The 21,037-nt window shown below is 42.1% G+C and overlaps 2 protein-coding genes across 2 annotated transcripts in view; one reads left to right on the top strand and one right to left on the bottom strand.

Annotated features, from left to right (window-relative positions):
• The window catches only part of LOC106563750 (reticulon-3), a 28,388-nt gene extending 10,218 nt beyond the window's left edge, over positions 1-18,170 (bottom strand). The window contains exon 1 of the mRNA XM_014129588.2: positions 17,817-18,170. Coding sequence (XP_013985063.1) covers positions 17,817-17,895 — 79 coding nt within the window. The 5' untranslated portion in view covers positions 17,896-18,170. The remainder of the gene's footprint in view (positions 1-17,816) is intronic.
• Positions 18,171-18,569: 399 nt separating this feature from the next.
• LOC106563748 (mitogen-activated protein kinase kinase kinase kinase 2) overlaps positions 18,570-21,037 on the top strand; it is a 28,221-nt gene continuing 25,753 nt past the window's right edge. The window contains exons 1-2 of the mRNA XM_014129585.2: positions 18,570-18,830; positions 20,487-20,544. Coding sequence (XP_013985060.1) covers positions 18,738-18,830; positions 20,487-20,544 — 151 coding nt within the window. The 5' untranslated portion in view covers positions 18,570-18,737. The remainder of the gene's footprint in view (positions 18,831-20,486; positions 20,545-21,037) is intronic.

Here is a 21,037-nt window from a genome sequence, read left to right as displayed (position 1 = left end):
GTCCAAGACTCTGAAAACATATGCCCCTGCACCAAAACAAACCTGCCCGAGGGATCAGAGATGGTGTTGTTGACGCAGAAGTGGATGTGTCTACTTATCAAAATTGCAGTTCCTCTTGCTTTGGAGTTAAAAGAGGACGCAAAAACTTGTCCTACCCATTCCCTCTTCAATTTCTTGTGTTCGCTGGCTGTAAGATGTGTTTCTTGTAGGAACACAATATCGGCCTTCTTAAGGTATGTATAGACTCTTTTCCTTTTAATCGGGCTGTTAAGGCCTTTTACGTTGAATGTGACATATTTTAGTGGATTAAGCATAGGTTGGGTTTGAAATATGTAACCAAATGGAAATCTCTCATATGTAAATAGTCAGGAAATGTTTCAACTTTGGTTTGAACACAGAAGTGACCTATGTGCCTCTTTAGGAAGGAAACAACAATAAACATGGAAAAAAAAGGGGGAAAAAAACCCACCCACCCCGATTGTCAGACTAAAACAACAATCCCAACAATCAAACATGAATACACTTGTAGAGATACGTTGCTGCTCGCTTTCCACCTTACTCTTACTAGCTAAACCTTGGCGTAAACTAAAACCTGCGAGCTCTCTAAATTGAAAACAAACATTGTGAATAGGCATTTATGGCTGAATAATTACTGCCCACGGTAAGGGCTGCTTGAGTCTCTTTTCGGGAGAGGAGAAACATAAATGGGGGGGAAGCGGTGGGCCTAAACCCACTTATTGCTTCGTCCAGTGGATATTGACTAAACCAAAATATAGTCTCCTGTAAATGTAATAGAACTCACCCCGGGGAAAAACGGTTAGTTGAAAATGTACAAATACAATTATAGCGACCGGATAGCGGGGTAGACGGATCCGATATCAGCAGATCAGTCCAGATAAGAGAAAACAAACAGATTGGATCTTATCCCCCAGAGAGACCGTTTTTCGTCGCGGTTCGGTTCGAGGAAAGTGAATACTTCTCCCGGTGTGTTGAAGATATGGCATCGGCCTTTGTACTGAACTTTCATCCGCGCAGGGTGGATGAGGTAGCCGGTGATGTTCTTCTCCTTCAGTGCTTTGGCGGCAGGTCTGAACTGCTTGCGACGTCTGGCGAGATCGGCACTCATATCCGGGAAAAGGCTGACCCTCTTGCCATCGAAGGTGATGTCCCCTTTGGCTCTTGCAAGTTGCAGTATCTTCTCTCTGTCTTGGAAACGGAGGAACCTGACCAGAACGGCACGTGGGGGCTCCTCTGGCCGGGGTTTCGGCGCTGATGTTCTGTGGGCGCGTTCGATTTCCAGCGGCTTGGTGAAGTTGATTATGCCTAGGACATCCGGGATCCATTGAGTGAAGAAGCGGACCGGGTCACGGCCCTCGCTGTCCTCTTTCAATCCCACCACATGGATATTACTGCGTCTGCTCTGGTTCTCCATCTGGTCTACTTTGTTTTTGAGGTAGGCATTATCCTTCTGCAGTTCTATCAGAACCTGGTCATGTCGAGTGACGGTGTCCTCAACTGTGCTAATGCGCATCTCGGCCTCGTTCTCAGAAGGAGATCATTCATGGAGGATTTCAGGTCGAAGGAAGAATGGAGTTCAGCCGATTTCTTGTCAATTTTCATAGATAGACCTTTGTTACCATCCTGAATTTCCCGGAGGAGAGTAGCCAGCATGTCTTGCGAGGCTGCCGAGAGCAATAGTCTGGAACCGTCGTCTGAGATATGAGGGCTAATGCTAGACTTGCTAGCTGTGGCGTTATCGTTGTCTTGGGATTCAACGACGTTTTGGTCGTCCTTCTTGCCTCTCGGTCGGAGGTCCATGGCTCTTTGGGAAGGTAAGTATTTGACAATTTATCAGCCGATGTTAGAATATTGTTTCAACGTTGTTATTTAGGTAATAATAGGATAAATTTCAAGAGCTCGTTTGTCAACGTCTGTTCAGCTCCGCTGCATCACGCGTCTCCAAGTTTTTGCATTTCTAAGGTTTTTGAATAACGCGCCACGGGATTACACTGGCTGTTATGTAGGTGGGACAATTTGGTGCCACCTATCCTAGAGAGGTTAACTTGATGCCAGTTCAGGAAGCACTAGGCTACATCAATAGCTGGGTTTCCATGTGAATATTCTAAAATCCACATTAAGAAGATAAACACATTGTCCCACCATTGGTGCGTTTCCACTAGGGTTGCAAAGTGTCAGAAATGACCTGGTAAATTCCCTGAAATTTTCCATGGGAAGTTAATCCCTGAAACTTCTGAACTTTGGCTTAAATTCATCAAACAAGTTAGCGTATAATAGTGAACCTTTTTTTGTGGGATACACAAGGCAATTCTAGGTCTTGTGGCATATTTTGGTTAAACTATCCCCAATTCGATGGAATTGCAACCCTCTGCATGCACAGTGCAGTGCACTCTTCCATCACATGTACAGCTGATTCTCAAGATCTTGCACAGTAATAAGATGCTATTGAGCCCACACTACTACACTGTCTGAGCCAAGGACTACATGCTTTCTGGTAAGTTTTCATTACAATACTGGGTGGGGTGAATATATTTTATATGACATGATTTTTTGTTTACTAGTAAATAGTAGCCTACAGCAAAGTTTGTTTAAATCAATTCTAACTTGTTAACAACTTCTGCTAGTTAGTTTTTGCTACCATGTGGGTTTTAGCTTGCTTGAGCCTGCTAACCGAGGAGTGTTAATTCACCCGTTTCCATACGTTTCATTTTAAAACATTTAGCTTACAAAAGGAGTTGTTTACTCTAACTGCTTAACCTCTTACATCTAGACGTTCCGCTAGCGGAACACCTGCTCTAATATCCAATGATAGGCGTGGCGCGAATTACAAACTCCTCAAAAATACAAAAACTTCCATTTTTCAAACATACGACTATTTTACAGCATTTTAAAGACAAGACTCTCCTTTATCTAACCACACTGTCCGATTTCAAAAAGGCTTTACAGCGAAAGCAAAACATTAGATTGTCAGCAGAGTACCCAGCCAGAAATAATCAGACACCCATTTTTCAAGCTAGCATATGTCACATAAACCCAAACCACAGCTAAATGCAGCACTAACCTTTGATGATCTTCATCAGATGACAACCCTAGGACATTATGTTATACAATACATGCATGTTTTGTTCAATCAAGTTCATATTTATATCAAAAACCAGCTTTTTACATTAGCATGTGACTTCAGAACCGCCGGTGAATTTACTAAATTACTCACGATAAACTTTCACAAAAAACAAATTATTTTAAGAATTATAGATACAGAACTCCTTTGTGCAATCGAGGTGTCCGATTTTAAAATAGCTTTTCGGTGAAAGCACATTTTGCAATATTCTGAGTACATAGCCCGGCATCACAGGGCTAGCTATTTAGACACCCATCAAGTTTAGCACTCACCAAACTCCGATTTACTATTAGAAAAGTTTGATTACCTTTGGTGTTCTTCATCAGAATGCACTCCCAGGACTGCTACTTCAATAACAAATGTTGGTTTGGTTCAAAATAATCCCTAGTTATATCCAAATAGCGGCATTTTGTTCGTGCGTTCAAGACACTATCCGAAGTGTAAATAAGGGTCACCCGCACGACGCATTTCGTGACAAAAAAATTCTAAATATTCCATTACCGTACTTCGAAGCATGTCAACCGCTGTTAAATCAATTTTTATGCCATTTTTCTCATAAAAAAGCGATAATATTCCGACCGGGAAAGCGTGTATACGTACAAAGAGAGAGAAAATAAAAGCATGGGATCCCCTCGTGCACGAGCCTGAGTCTCACAGTACTGTGACCAGCCACTATCCAAACGCGCTACTTTTTTTTCAGCCAGAGCCTGCAATGCCACAATTCAGCTTTTTGCCGCCTTCTGAGAGCCCATGGGAGCCGTAGGAAGTGTCACGTAACAGCAGAGATCCCCTGTATTGGATAGAGATAATCAAGAAGGCCAAGAAATTGTCAGACAGGGCACTTCCTGCATGGAATCTTCTCAGGTTTTGTCCTGCCAAATGAGTTCTGTCATACACAGACACCATTCAAACAGTTTTAGAAACTTTAGGGTGTTTTCTATCCAAAGCTAATAATTATATGCATATTCTAGTTTCTGGGCAGGAGTAATAATCAGATTAAATCGGGTACGTTTTTTATCCGGCCGTGAAAATACTGCCCCCTAGCCATAACAGGTTAACCTCTCTGGGCTAGGCGGGACGAATTCGTCCCACCTACGTAACAGCCACTGGCAGCCTGTGGCGCGATTTTCAAAACCTTAAAAATCCTATTACTTCAATTTCTCAAACATGACTATTTTACAGCTATTTAAAGACAAGACTCTCGTTAATCTAACCACACTGTCCGATTTCAAAAAGGCTTTACAACGAAAGCAAAACATTAGATTATGTCAGCAGAGTACCAAGCCAGAAATAATCAGACACCCATTTTTCAAGCCAGCATATAATGTCACCAAAACCCAGAAGACAGCTAAATGCAGCACTCACCTTTGATGATCTTCATCAGATGACAACCCTAGGACATTATGTTATACAATACATGCATGTTTTGTTCAATCAAGTTCATATTTATATCAAAACCCAGCTTTTTACATTAGCATGTGACGTTCAGAACTAGCATACCCCCCGCAAACTTCCGGGGAATTCGCTAACATTTTACTAAATTACTCACGATAAACGTTCACAAAAAGCATAAATTATTTTAAGAATTATAGATACAGACCTCCTCTATGCACTCGATATGTCCGATTTTAAAATAGCTTTTTGGTGAAAGCACATTTTGCAATATTCTAAGTACATAGCCCAGGCATCACGGGCTCGCTATTTAGACACCCGGCAAGTTTAGCACTCACCATAATCATATTTACTATTATAAAAGTTTGATTACCTTTTGTTGTCTTCGTCAGAATGCACACCCAGGACTGCTACTTCAATAACAAATGTTGGTTTGGTCCAAAATAATCCATCGTTATATCCGAATAGCGGCGTTTTGTTCGATGCGTTCCAGACACTATCCGAAATAGTAAAGAAGTGTCGCGCGCATGGCGCAATTCGTGACAATAAAATTCAAAATATTCCATTACCGTACTTCGAAGCATGTCAACCGCTGTTTAAAATCAATTTTTACGACATTTTTCTCGTAGAAAAGCGATAATATTCCGACAGGGAATCTCCTTTTCGGCAAACAGAGGAAAAAATCCCAAAGGCGGGGGCGGTCGGGGTCACGCGCATAAGCCAGTGTCCCTTGATCGGCCACTTGAGAAAGGCGATAATGTGTTTCAGCCTGGGGCTGGAATGACGACATTGTTTTTTCCCGGGCTCTGAGCGCCTATGGACGACGTGGGAAGTGCCACGTTAGAGCAGAGATCCTTAGTAAATGATAAAGATGGAAAACAAGTTCAAGAAATGGTCAGACAGGCCACTTCCTGTAAAGGAATCTCTCAGGTTTTGACCTGCCATTTGAGTTCTGTTATACTCACAGACACCATTCAAACAGTTTTAGAAAATTTAGGGTGTTTTCTATCCATATGTAATAAGTATATGCATATTCTAGTTACTGGGTAGGAGTGGTAACCAGATTAAATCGGGTATGTTTTTTATCCAGCCGTGTCAATACTGCCCCCTATCCTAAACAGGTTAAGTATTTATCTGTACATGGAATTGTATTTATTTTTTTAATCATTGTTTCCTAATCGTCACAGGAAAATGCCACAGGCACTATCTGATGTGTTGAGACATTTCACTGCAGTTAATGTAGAAGGAAAAGCTGTGTACATTTGCAAATGCTGTGCCAAATTCTGTGAAGAATGCAACAAAGATGCAGAATCATCTGGCCAAGTGCATAAAGTTCCATAAGCGCTCACAACAAGCAACCTCTGACCAAAGTCCCTCTACTTCTATTCGAGGTGAAAATGATGAATCAGACACCTTATCGATAGCAACAGCTCATGGTCCTCCTGGAATCAGAAGTTTTTTTGGACTCAATGGAGGAAGGTAGTCAGAAATGCTGATGAACGTCTTGCTCGAGCGGTGTATGCAACTGGTTCACCTCTGAGGCTCACATGCAATGTGTATTGGAAGAGATTTCTGAATGTTCTTCGCCCAACATACACTCTTCCAACCAGACATGCTTTAGCTACTCATTTGCTGGATGCAGAGTTCAACAGAGTTCAAGTGAAGGTCAAGCAAATCATAGAGAAAGCATACTGTATTGCAATCACCTCTGATGGGTGGTCGAATGTTCATGGGCAAGGAATAATGAACTACATCTTGTATTCTACAAGAGCAGACACAAGGGACAACAGACACACCAGTCTCTACATTGATGACTGCCTTCAGCTCATCTGTAATGACCTAAGACCACAGAAGGTTTTGCACTGGTGACAGACCAAGCAGCTTTCATGTTCGCAGCATTGTCTAAAGTGGAGGAGTCCTACCCTCACTGGTGTTATGTTTGACAGTCTCCTGGAGGGGAAGGAGTCTCTTCAAGAAATGGCCATATCAGTCAGCTGATATGGACAGCCGCATCAAGAGGATCCTCCTGGATTATGCATTTTGGGAGAGAGTGGTAAGCAGCCTGAAACCTATAGCAGTAGCCATTGCACGGATTGAGGGAGACAATGCCATCCTGTCTGATGTTCAGATTGCTTGCAGATGTAAGAGAAGAAAGCCGTACTGCCCTGCCCACTTCACTGTTGCTCCAAGCAGAAGAAACTGCAGTTCTGAAACACATAAAAAGCATGAAGACTTCTACCTGAAGACCATACATGCCGCAGTGTACATGTTGGAGCCCAAGTATGCTGGCAAGAGCATCCTGTCTGGTGCAGAGATCAACAAGGCCTATGGTGTCATCACTACCATGTCTCGCCACCTTGGCCTGGATGAGGGCATGGTTCTTGCCAGTCTGGCGAAGTACACTTCCAAGCAAGGGTTTTGGGATAGAGATGCAATATGGCAGTCGTGCCAACATATCTCATCAGCCACCTGGTGGAAGGGACTTTGTGGATCCGAGTATTACCCCTGTTGCCTCCATCATCCTACAAATCCCACCAACATCAGCTGCCTCAGAGCGCAACTGGTCCTTGTTTGGGAACACATAAAAGCACGCAACAGACTGACCAATACAAGGGTTGAACAATTGGTGGCCATCTGGGCAAATGTGAGGCTTTTTGAGCCTGACAACAAGCCATCCTCAACAAGGTTGGAAAGTGAGTGAAGATGAGGCCTCAAAAGTCTGATGTTCAAGAGGTGTGGACATTGAGGAGGTCCAGGGAGAAGACATGGAAGCCTGAGAGGAAGACAACCAAAGCTTTAGTTTCTAGACTATCATTTTACAGATGCATGTTGAAAATGTTTTTTTGGGGAGATGCGATGGATCATTGGGGCTCATTCAATATTCCCTTTTGTTGTTCAGTGAAGTCATCCCATGTGAAGAGTCAACTCAATTAAAAAGTTCAATTCGTAACTAAATCGTTTTTATTTCTATTGGAAGGATTTAATAAATTTGCAATTATGTCTACTTAACACAAAGGTAAAAGGTTTATGTTTGTCTCCATATGATATGGTAAATAAACTCAGCAAAAAAGAAATGTCCCTTTTTCAAGACGCTGTCTTTCAAAGATAATTCATAAAAACCCAAATAACTTACAAGATCTTCATTGTAAAGGGTTTAAACACCATTTCCCATGCTTGTTCAATGAACCATAAACAATTAATGAACATGCACCTGTGGAACAGTCATTAAGACACTAACAGCTTACAGATGGTAGGCAATTAAGTTTTCATAAGTGTGACCTTAGGACACTAAAGAGGCCTTTCTACAGACTGATAAACACCAAAATAAAGATGCCCAGGGTCCCTGCTCATCTGGGTGAACGTGCCTTAGGCATGCTGCAAGGAGGCATGACTGCAGATGTGGCCAGGGCAATAAATTGCAATGTCCGTACTGTGAGACGCCTAAGACAGCGCTACAGCTGATCGTCCTCGCAGTGGCAGACCACGTGTAACACTTGCACAGGATCGGTACATCCGAACATCACACCTGCGGGACAGGTACACACCGTCCCTCCATCAGTGCTCAGACTCTCCGCAATAGGCGGAGAGAGGCTGGACTGAGGGGTTGTAAGGCCTGTTGTAAGGCAGGTCCTCACCAGACATCAGCAGCAACAACGTCGCCGACGGGCATAAACCCACCATCGCTGGACCAGACAGGACTGGCAAAAAGTGCTCTTCGCTGACGAGTCGCAGGTTGTCTCACCAGGGGTGATGGTCGAATTCGCATTTATTGTCAAAGGAATGAGCGTTACACCGAGGCCTGTACTCTGGAGCGGGATCAATTTGGAGGTGGAGGGTCCGTCATGTTCTGGGGCGGTGTGTCACAGTATCATTGGACTGAGCTTGTTGTCATTGCAGGCAATGTCAACGCTGGGCGTTACAGGGAAGACATCCTCCTCCCTCATGTGGTACCCTTCCTGCAGGCTCATCTGGACATGCTGCCAGCCATACAGTACTGCTCGTTCTGTGCGTGATTTCCTGCAAGACAGGAATGTCAGTGCTCTGCCATGGCCAGCGAAGTGCCCGGATCCTGTTGGATCAGAGGGTGAGGGCGAGGGCCATTCCCCCCAGAAATGTCCAGGAACTTGCAGATGCCTTGGTGGAAGAGTGGGGTAACATCTCACAGCAAGAACTGGCAAATCTTAATACAGCTGGTGGCCACACCAGATACTCACTGTTACTTTTGATTTTGACCCCCCCCCCCCCCTTTTGTTCAGGGATACATTATTCCATTTCTATTAGTCACATGTCTGTGGAACTTGTTCAGTTTGTCTCAGTTGTTGAATCATATGTTCATACAAATATTTACACATGTTAAGTTTGCTGAAAATAAAACAGTTGACAGTGAGAGGATGTTTCTTTTTTTGCTGAGTTTATTTCCAATGCAAAAAACCTCTACATTTAAATGTGAGGTAATATTAATTCCCATATATTCCCACGGAAAGTTTACACCCCTAAATATTCCCCAAAATGTGCAACCCTAGTTTCCACAAAATGGACTTGTTGCAGATAAAAACCAGTGCGTGATGACAGTGCACGCAAAAATGTACTTCTCCTATTAAGTTCTCATATACCGAATAAAGTTCTCAAGTTCAATCTGTTTCCATCGTATTTTAAACTATTTCCCGATAGTTGTCAAAAAAAAAAAAAAAAATTACATTAAATAGCAAATGTGCCTATTCTGGTCTTGGCACGTGTGCTCTAGCCTACAGCTTGCAGATAATGTGCGGGTAGGCTAGCCTACATGAGATTACTATGGCTAAGAGCAAGAATATTTTTTTTTTTGTCAGAAAACGGTTGCCAAGCATCAATCAGGTCACCAGAATAAGACCCTCAGATATTTATTGGAAAGCAGCATCGAGCTCATCACTGAACATTCACCACTCTGTGAAGTCCATGAATTATATAATCTGTAGTCTAATAAACTGCATGCTTTTCAAGTCGTGGGAGGACCACACGCCATATCGTCGCATGACTCCCAAATTTACGATATGGTTATTATATCAATATTTGTGCATAAAAGCATTTCCACTGACCATATTTCACATACAAAAATACAAATAATTCACACAGAAAGATACCACCACGCCTAATGAAGAAATTCTGTCCGCATTTATAAAATTGTACCAAAACTTTGTTTTATATGGTATGACTTTACTCCAGGGGTGAAAGGCGGTCCAGTACAGCATCCCGGCAAAATACATAGTGGGGGTACACTTTTTGGTGTTGTCTAACAGATGTCTATTTCCATTCACCACTGTTTGGAGGCCCGACATATATTGTGGGTGGATGAACGAACATGCGCGAATCCTTGTAAACGAGCCCTTTGAAATTAAACTATTTATACACATGATCATTGAATATTAGGGATATCACAATGTCCTTGTGTTTGAAAGCATACCATGCTTAAATGGGAACACACCGGGCTTAAATGGGAACCTTAACCTTTTAGGGCTAGGGGGCAGTATTGACACGGCCGGATAAAAAAAACATACCCGATTTAATCTGGTTACTACTCCTGCCCAGTAACTAGAATATGCATATAATTATTGGCTTTGGATAGAAAACACCCTAAAGTTTCTAAAACTGTTTGAATGGTGTCTGAGTATAACAGAACTCATATGGCAGGCAAAAACCTGAGAAGATTCCTTACAGGAAGTGCCCTCTTTGACAAGATCTTGTTCTTCTTGTCTCCGTTTATTGAAGACTGAGGATCTTTTGCTGTAACGTGACACTTCCTACGGCTCCCATAGGCTCTCAGAGCCCGGGAAAAAGCTGAATGATATCGAGGCAGCCCCAGGCTGAAACACATTATCTCGTTTGGATAGTGGCTGGTCAGAGTACTCTCAGACTCAGGCACGAGATGTTTTTATTTTCTCTCTTTGTACGTATACACGCTTTCCCGGTCGGAATATTATCCTTTTTTTAAACGAGAAAAATGGCATAAAAATTTATTTTAAACAGCGGTTGACATGCTTCGAAGTACAGTAATACTTCCTACGGCTCCCATAGGCTCTCAGAGCCCGGGAAAAAGCTGAATGATATCGAGGCAGCCCCAGGCTGAAACACATTATCTCGTTTGGATAGTGGCTGGTCAGAGTACTCTCAGACTCAGGCACGAGATGTTTTTATTTTCTCTCTTTGTACGTATACACGCTTTCCCGGTCGGAATATTATCCTTTTTTTAAACGAGAAAAATGGCATAAAAATTTATTTTAAACAGCGGTTGACATGCTTCGAAGTACAGTAATGGAATATTTTGAATTTGTCACGAAATGCGCCATGCTCGTCACTCTTATTTACCCTTTCGGATAGTGTCTTGAACGCACGAACAAAACGCCGCTATTTGGATATAACGATGGATTATTTGGGACCAAACCAACATTTGTTATTGAAGTAGAAGTCCTGGGAGTGCATTCTGACGAAGAACAGCAAAGGTAATAACATTTTTCTTATAGTAAATGTGACTTTAGTAAATCTGATTTTGGTGAGTGCTAAACTTGCTGGGTGTCTAAATAGCTAGCCCTGTGATGCCGGGCTATCTACTTAGAATATTGCAAAATGTGCTTTCACCGAAAAAGCTATTTTAAAAATCGGACATCTCGAGTGCATAGAGGAGTTCTGTATCTATAATTCTTAAAATAATTGTTATGCTTTTTGTGAACGTTTATCGTGAGTAATTTAGTAAATTCACCGGCAGTGTTCGGTGGGAATGCTAGTCACATGCTAATGTAAAAAGCTGGTTTTTGATATAAATATGAACTTGATTGAACAAAACATGCATGTATTGTATAACATAATGTTCTAGGGTTGTCATCTGATGAAGATCAAAGGTTAGTGCTGCATTTAGCTGTGGTTCGGGTTTTTGTGACATTATATGCTAGCTTGAAAAATGGGTGTCTGATTATTTCTGGCTGGGTACTCTGCTGATATAATCTAATGTTTTGCTTTCGTTGTAAAGCCTTTTTGAAATCGTAAAACGTGGTTAGATTAAGGAGATGTTTATCTTTCAAAGGGTGTAAAATAGTTGTATGTTTGAAAAATTTGAATTTTGACATTTATTTGGATTCAAATTTGCCGCTCTTGAAATGCACCTGCTGTTGATGGAGTGCACCACGGGTGGCACGCTAGCGTCCCACCTAGCCCATAGAGGTTAACACCCCAGCCATCCTACAATCCAAGCTTGATGCCCGCAAAATCTGGACCCCTACAAATCAGCCGGGCTAGACAATCAGGACCCTTTCTAAAATTATCTGCCAAAATTATTGCAACCCGTATTACTAGCCTGTTCAACCTCTCGTGTCGTCTGAGATTCCCATAGATTGGAAAGCAGCTGCCGTCATCCCCCTCTTCAAAGGAGGGGACACTCTTGACCCAAATTGCTACAGACCTATATCCATCCTACCCTGCATTTCTAAGGTCTTCGAAAGCCAAGTCAACAAACAGATTACCGACCGTTTCGAATCCCACCGCACCTTCTCCGCTATGCAATCTGGGTTCAGAGCTAGTCATGGGTGCACCTCAGCCACGCTCAAGGTCCTAAACGATATCGTAACCGCCATCGATAAGAAACAATACTGTGCTGCCGTATTCATTGACCTGGCCAAAGCTTTCGACTCTGTCAATCACCACATCGGCAGACTCAAGAGCCTTGGTTTCTCAAATGATTGCGTCGACTGGTTCACCAACTACTTCTCAGACAGAGTTCAGTGTGTCAAATCGGAGGGCCTGTTGTCCGGACCTCTGGCAGTCTCTATGGGGGTGCCACAGGGTTCAATTCTTGGGCCAACTCTTCTCTGTATACATCAATGATGTCGCTCTTGCTGCTGGTGAGTCTCTGATCCACCTCTACGCAGACGACACCATTCTGTATACTTCTGGCCTTTCTTTGGACACTTACCAACCCTCCAGACGAGCTTCAATGCCATACAACTCTCCTTCCGTGGCCTCCAACTGCTCCTAAATACAAGTAAAACTAAATGCATGCTCTTCAACCGATCGCTGCCTGCACCTGCCCGCCTGTCCAGCATCACTACTCTGGACGGTTCTGACTTAGAATATGTGGACAACTACAAATACCTAGGTGTCTGGTTAGACTGTAAACTCTCCTTCCAGACTCGCATCAAACATCTCCAATCCAAAGTTAAATCTAGAATTGGCTTCCTAGTTCACAACAAAGCATCCTTCACTCATGCTGCCAAACATACCCTCGTAAAACTGACCATCCTATCGATCCTCGACTTCGGCGATGTCATTTACAAAATAGCCTTTAATACCCTACTCAACAAACTGGATGCAGTCTATCACAGTGCCATCCGTTTTGTCACCAAAGCCCCATCTACTACCCACCACTGCGACCTGTACACTCGTTGGCTGGCCTTCGCTTCATAATCGTCGCCAAACCCACTGGCTCCAGGTCATCTACAAGACCCTGCTAGGTAAAGTCCCGCCTTATCTCCGCTCACTGGTTACCATAGCAGCACCCACCTGTAGCACGCGCTCCAGCAGGTATATCTCTGGTCACCCCCAAAGCCAATTCCTCCTTTGGCCGTCTCTCCTTCCAGTTCTCTGCTGCCAAATGACTGGAACAAACTACAAAAATCTCTGAAACTGGAAACACTTATCTCCCTCACTAGCTTTAAGCACCAGCTGTCAGAGCAGCTCACAGATCACTGCACCTGTACATAGCCCATCTATAATTTAGCCCAAACAACTACCTCTTCCCCTACTGTATTTATTTATTTTGCTCCCCATTATTTATTTCTACTTTCTTCTACTACAAATCTACCATTCCAGTGTTTTACTTGCTATATTGTATTTACTTTGCCACCATGGCCTTTTTTGCCTTTACCTCCCTTATCTCACCTCATTTGCTCTAATTGTATATAGACGTATTTTCTACTGTATGTTTGTTTTACTCCATGTGTAACTCTGTGTTGTATGTTGTCGAACTGCTTTGCTTCATCTTGGCCAGGTCGCAATTGTAAATCAGAACATGCTCGCAACTTGCCTACCTGGTTAAATAAAGGTGAAATAAATTAAATAAAAAAATATGTAGACCTGTTGCTAGCTAGCAGGAGCAAATAGCTTTATCACTACTTGCATGTCATTATGGGACAGGGAGCTTTAGCTATCATTATTCCAAGTAATAATTTAAGACTGCAAAAATCTATAGGACAAGTAGTGTAAAGCTAATACAGTCATCAAGGCAGGACTCACTAACTTCATTCATACTGACAAATAACAAATGCCACATTATCCCTGTCAATAGGCCTAGTTGCAGTAGGATGCAGAGCACCCTGCCTCTCTCCTGATTCTAGTAGCCTGGTTGTAGTTTGTTTTAGACTGACAGGATGTTCATTTCTGGCTCAAACTACAATCCTTTGCTCAGATGTTGTGTGTGATTAATTCTTTTCTCTACGATCTATTTAACTCTCCTCTCCTGTGTCCTGCTCCCAGAGATCAACTAAGTGCTATTCACCAAGCATGGACTCAGCTGATTCGCTCGTGAGAAGAACCATCCTACTGCAGTTTGAACTAGCCCTGCCGTCACTATTAAATAATGAAACATGTTCAATTTGGTTTAAATAATGCAAAAACAAAGTGTTGGAGAAGAAAGTAAAAGAGCAATATGTGCCATGTAAGAAAGCTAACGTTTAAGTTCCTTGCTCAGAAATTTCTCTCTATACCATTTGTATTTCATATACCTTCGACTATTGGATGTTCTTATAGGCACTTTAGTATTGCCAGTGTAACAGTATAGCTTCCGTCCCTCTCCTCGCTCGAACCAGGAACACGTCGACAACAGCCACCCTCGAAGCAGCGTTACCCATGTAGAGCAAGGGGAACAACTACTCCAAGTCTCAGAGCGAGTGACGTTTGAAACGCTATTAGCGCTCACCCGGCTAACTAGCTAGCCATTTCACATCGGTTACACCAGCCTAATCTTGGGAGTTGACAGGCTTGAAGTCATAAACAGCGCAACGCATTGCGAAGAGCTGCTGGAAAAACGCACGAAAGTGCTGTTTGAATGAATGCTTACGAGCCTGCTGGTGCCTACCACCGCTCAGACTGCTCTATCAAATCATAGACTTAATTATAACACAGAAATACGAGCCTTGGGTCATTAATATGGTCGAATCCGGAAACTATCATCTCGAAAACAAAACGTTTTTCCTTTCAGTGAAATACGGAACCGGTCCGTATTTTATCTAACGGGTGGCATCCCTAAGTCTAAATATTCCTGTTACATTGCACAACCTGCAATGGTATGTCATAGTTTCATAAAATTCTGGCAAATTAGTTCGCAACGAGCCAGGCAATGAACGCAAGAGCAGTGACAATTTCATGTTAGCAGGCAATATTCACTAAATATGCAGGTTTAAAAATATATACTTGTGTATTGATTTTAACGAAAGGCATTGATGTTTATGGTTAGGTACATTGGTGCAACGACAGTGCTTTTTTCGCAAATGCGCTTGTTAAATCACCCGTTTGTCGAAGTAGGCTGTGATTTGATGAGAAATTAACAGGCACTGCATCGATTATATGCAACGCAGGACACGCTAGATAAACTAGCAATATCAACCATGTGTAGTTAACTAGTGATTATGTTAAGATTGATGGTTTTTTATAAGATAAGTTTAATGCTAGCTAGCAACTTACCTTGGCTTCTTGCTGCCCTCGTGTAATGGGTAGTCAGCCTGCCATACAGGCTCCTCATGGAGTGCAATGTAAGGCAGGTGGTTAGAGCATTGGACTAGTAACCAGAAGGTTGCAAAAACAAATCCCCAAATCCCCCCTGAACAAGGCAGTTAACCCCCGTTCCTAGGCTGTCATTGAAAATAAGAATGTGTTCTTAATCTGACTTGCCTAGTTAAATAAAGGTGTAAAAATTATTTTAATTAAAAAACAAAAAGGACTAAAACATTTTTTTTTTTTTAATTATGGAAAAAATGTAAAAACAAAAACGGTGAAAGAAATAGGTTTTGTTTTACTGATAAATGGGGACATGTGTAAATGCCAACAAAATAACTTTTTGGTCAGTGTGGTGTGTGTAACCTTTATTTAGCTAGGCAAGTCAGTTAAGAACAAATTCTTATTTACAATGGACGGCCTACCCTGGCCAAACCCGGACAACGCTGGGCCAATTGTGCACCGCCCTATGGGACTCCCAGTCACGGCCGGATGTGATACAGCCTGGATTCAGAAGCATGCGTTGATGGCTTTTGGCATAGTTGGAAAAGCGTTTATTTCTGGACTGCAACATTGTATGATTTCTCCCCCCACAGCACTATATTTAGTGTAACCTACCTATATTTACACTATCCTTCAAATACTGAGCAACACATTTACCATTTGTCTCCGTACTCCATAAGTGGCAAAACACTAAAATGATGATGATCTTTGTTCAAATGTATATGCATGAAACATACATTATGGAACACATGCCTCACACTCAGTCATAGTAAGTGGAAATCAAAAGCTGACAATCTTATTGTAGAGCACATTGTGTACATTTTGCCAAGCTGTTTTTAGCTTCTGAAGCAGCCAAATGGCCTTTCACAATAGCTGGCTAGGCTAGTCAAACTGTAACATGGGAGAGACTGCATGGACATGCCTGGTGCCCAAAATGATGACATTTGAAGCAAGAGTCGAGTGGAGAAGAATGAATTTGGTTCAGTTAGTCCTCCTGATGACCCCTTCCCAGCTAGTTAGTTATGCCTGTGCCTAGAAACTTCAGAGTGATTTTGAAACTTGTCTGCCAAAATTGGGACTGTACAGAATCATTCATTTTGTAGGAATAATAGTTTTACAAAAAAGTTTAAGATAGACGTTAATCCCGTAGTTGTGATTGTCACCTAATGTACTACAAAAAGTGCTTTAGCCGTCATCCTGGCCTGATATCGGCTACACCATCTTAGCTACTTCCCTCCCCTTAATGCGGAGCGAAGGACACTGTGCCCCAGGATTTGCAGCGCAAACTCTCTCCATTGAGCAGTAGACCATCACAGTGACATCCAGATGCTTACTACAAGGTATTTCTCCCTCGCCCATCAAAATAAACATCACTTACTTTTCCACGTAACTAGTGCCATGCGGCTGCTGGTGCCAGTAGTTCTAGCTGGAAGGGCTGATCAGAACGACTGACTGATCCTAATCGTCTCCACACGGCTGCATGACACACGCCATCCATTTGGGCACCAGGCCTGTCCATATAGCCTCTCCCCTGTAATACTGGCTAGCTTTCAATAAATTGGCTAAGCGGTCAAGAGAGTTACCTCTACATACGATCAAGACTAGTCACATTACATGCTGCATATTTCAGGTGCAGTCGAGCTGATCAGAGGAGAGGCATAGAGCATGAGGGGAAAAGGCATAGAGGCTGATATTTATCTTATTTCTGTCATCAGCTCGGGTTTTATATTTAGATAAAAGCAGGACATTGGCCAACTTCATGACGAGGGGTATGTACAGGAGTTCTGACTGGTTTAGGAGTTCAGCAAATTTGCCTTGAGCATACAGTGTTGAAATTTACTAATGAGAAAAATGTGCAAGAATTGAAGATGCCAAAAAGAATGTCATAAGGTTTTACCGTATATACAAGAAACATCGTTTCTTGGCTCACCACTTACATTTTCTTGACGAAACCACTGAGCTGACAAGGTTGGTTTGATTAATGAAAGCAACCATGCCTTCCTTGGTCCAATCATTGTCAGTGTGATTAGAACCATTTTAAACGCATTCAAATAGGGCCATGTGCTCGCGGTCGTTGCTACCCGGGATCCTCGGTATGTCCCTACACTGATAATACACTGATAATACCGTGGCTACATAACGTTGGTCAGAGATCAACTCGGTGAACAAACGACCTATTGTGGGCTACGGAACTACTCAAAAATACAAAAGGTTTTCTCTGGTCTTCGGCCTTTGCTAGCTACCAAATTATCCAAACAATTGCTTTATGGTATGGGCAGTTCACAACACTGCTAACCAGCATAGAGGGACTAACGTTACCTAGAATATAATAAACCAATAACTAGCTAACGTTAGCCAACATGAGTCCTGTTCAACATGTGATCAAATCGCTCTGAGGCATCGTTAGCATTCACACACACGTAAACCCCCCACGACATCAATTGTTTGAACATGAATTGCATACGAGTGTGGTTGAGCTGAGCTCGAGCTTTTACGGTCAAAATGTTTGCATTCAAAATAAAACTATTCCAAAAAATGATTTTCCTACCGGAATATGTAGTTTCTTTTGTCGATGAAGCGTTCAGAGAGGACGAGATCTGTCCAGACTGTGTCATCGGATCTGCCATTTTTGGGACGATTTCTACCCAGACAACGAGACAATCAAAATAAACGTTGTAAAATCGAAGTGCGTAGTTAGCTAATATGTTATGTTTAAAATTCTTTCGGATTTTTAACAGATGACTGATGCTAAATTGACTCCTCAAGCCCGTTTGACGCCTTGAAAATGATGTTTCGGAGCACAACGACGGACGTGCCTTCACCACGAAGGGGGGCTTGGCTATAAAGGTGTGGTCTCAATATGGTCTAGTCAGTACCATTACCTTTACCGCATATTTATACAGTGGCTTACTTATGCTACTCTTTTATAAATCATTGTTAAAAAATTCCTGAGTTCGTTTTTCCTATATCCATAAAATAACCTTACTAATCACCCAGTCAATCAACCAATCACCTCAAGAACCCCAGGGGCTCTCCCAAGTATATTCCCAGGGTTTACTACCTACCCCCTTGTGTGTGTGTGTGTGTGTGTGTGTGTGTGTGTGCGTGCGTGCGTGCGAGAGGGGATTATTATCACACATATTTTTTACTGAAATAGAAAGAAAATATATAATTTAAACAATAACCGAAATGGGGACCAATTACTATTTTTTGACAAGGCTTTGTGTCACTGAAAAACCCAGAATGTAGATTCTGTTCTTCATTCAGGGGCAACAACAATGCCTTATTATTTACAAAAATGTCATGGCACCGGTAGGCTGCCGTTCTCTGAGCATCACAAGGCTGTATAGCTGCCATTTTTATTTCAGCTTTTGCTTCTGATGGTTTGTTGCAGAGGAAGTGCAGACATCTGGATAGGAATCATATAATTAGTGGCTAGAAAGCAGTAGTCGAGACATACAGTGCTGCGATGGATGCAATTGGTGTTTCCTACTCGAACCCATTGGAGGACTACGAGATGATTCACCGAATCGGTAGTGGTACATACGGAGACGTATTTAAGGTAGGCCTATTTGAAATAAACCATGCTTTGATATTTTGCAGTCCTTTAGTGAGAATGATGTCTCCTTCGTAGGCTACGGGATTTGTATCCACCCCCTGAATTCTAAGATAGTTTTGATATGGCTGTACCTGAGCAGACGCACCTGTTTGAGTAAATGGTTAGTCATATCTGGAGTCTGTTCTATGTTGACGGGTTGCAGTCAACGTTTAAAAACAGAATGTGATGGTTTTATTAATCAAGAGTGATATAACTTTTTTTATGATTAAAAATGTTTTAAAAAATCCTGATTATAATGTTGCCAGAAAAGTGATATTTCACCATCGTGGGTGTCATCAATTTGTGCATGGAGGCAGGCTGCATGGTCCCTCTCCATAACTGTATTGAATGTTTGGTTGTCATGTGCACATAGTTTAACATCAGAATGGCTCATGTCAAAACAAGGCTCATTGAAATGCTGAAAAAGCCGTTTCTCTAGGTCTATGTGGTCATTTGTTGAAAAATTTGGTGTACTGGACCTTATGAAATGCACTCCACTGTTATCTTACAGTATGGTTAGCTGAGATGGTGACTAGAAGGGAGCAGTTGGTAACAGGAAACTAACAATGTGTTGAGAACGGAAGAAGTGTCATCTGTGGGGAAACTCACTGTACACACGAAGCCAGTACCCTGACCTATAGCATAATATTTGGAAAGGCCAGCAAATATATAGTATTTTCACTGCAGCTTCACTGTCATAGCACATGACACCCAAGACACCCTTGTAAAGTATTGGAGAGAGTTCTGTAATTAATGTACTTTTTCTCATAGAAAAAATAAAATGAGTAGATCATTATGAAATTAGGGAAGGATTGGTTGCCTAGGTCCTGTTTGGTAAATGATCTTGATCAGACATTTGCAATAATAACCGATGAGGTAAAAGTTCTGCTGCAATATGATACATGCCTTACATCTCCGGAAATCTTTTACTACAGAAACAAAACAGGAAGTGAGTACCGCTCCATAACAGATGTCTTTTTTTCAAAGGTAGCAGTTCTTCTATCGGTGACTGACACGAGCCTCATTGTTCCCGGGTGGCCGTTTGCTGCTTTGCTTGGTAACAGAAGCATTGTGTCTGTATGATCTGTAGACCAGTGGAAGCTGCATAGGAGAGGACGGCGTATAATAATGTCTGAACGAAGCTAATGGAATGGCATCATGATCTGTAAACCAGTGGAGGCTGCAGAGGGAAGGACGGCTCATAATAATGGCTGGAACAGAGCTAATGAAATGGCATCAAACACATAGAAACCATGTGTTTGATACCATTCCACATATTCTGCTCCAGCCATTACCACAAGCCCATCCTCCCCAATTAAGGTGCCACCAACCTCCAGTGCTGTAGCCATACAGTGAGAGTGTTCTTTCCTTTATCACCCATGTTTTCTCAGAAAAAGAAAGCGTGAGCACAAGGCCCACAAATAGGATAATATATCTGGAACTCATTTTAACTAGTGATGCGTGGTAGGCTAGTATTCCTTTTCCCATTGTAGACCTGAGAGGCTGTGACACTCATGACTTCAAAGGTCATGTCACTACCCATAATGTTCACAGCATGAAGTGAAATCACAATGTCATATGATCAGAAAAACATCTAACTTTTTTTGTACTTCTCTATAGGCACGAAACATCAAGACATCTGTGATCTCTGCAATCAAAGTTGTAAAACTAGATCCTGGTAGGATATTTATCCCAAAATGTGATTGTGTTTTTTATCTTAAAGGCCCAGTGATTCTCCTGTGTTTAATATATATTTACACACTATGAGTTTGGAATAACAGTGTGAAATTATGATAATGCCCTTTTATAGAGTTGTTTGAAAGGACTGACTGAAATTTCTGCCTGTTTTGATGGGATGGAGTTTTGGCCTGCCTGGTGACATCACCAGGCGATACGTTAGTTAATACACCAACAAAAAAAAGGGCTCCAAACCTATCTGCCAATAACAGCTAGTTTTCGGTTTCCCCCTCCCCACTCAGACCACTCCCAGACAGTCCTAGCTAAATTCTTGCTTGAAAAATTATCTTTGCTAAGAAGCTGTTTTTGTTTATTGTTTTCAATTAAAATGGTCAAAAAATCACAGTAAGGTACTTAATTGTTACCCAGAAATGATATGATACTGAGAGAAACATTTCTGCATTGGACCTTTAATCACATTGTGGTGAAGTAGT

Source organism: Salmo salar, chromosome ssa11 (assembly GCF_905237065.1).
Source record: "Salmo salar chromosome ssa11, Ssal_v3.1, whole genome shotgun sequence".
Lineage (NCBI taxonomy): Eukaryota > Metazoa > Chordata > Actinopteri > Salmoniformes > Salmonidae > Salmo > Salmo salar.
Note: the sequence above shows the minus strand (reverse complement) of the source record. Positions and strands in the feature narration are given on the sequence as shown.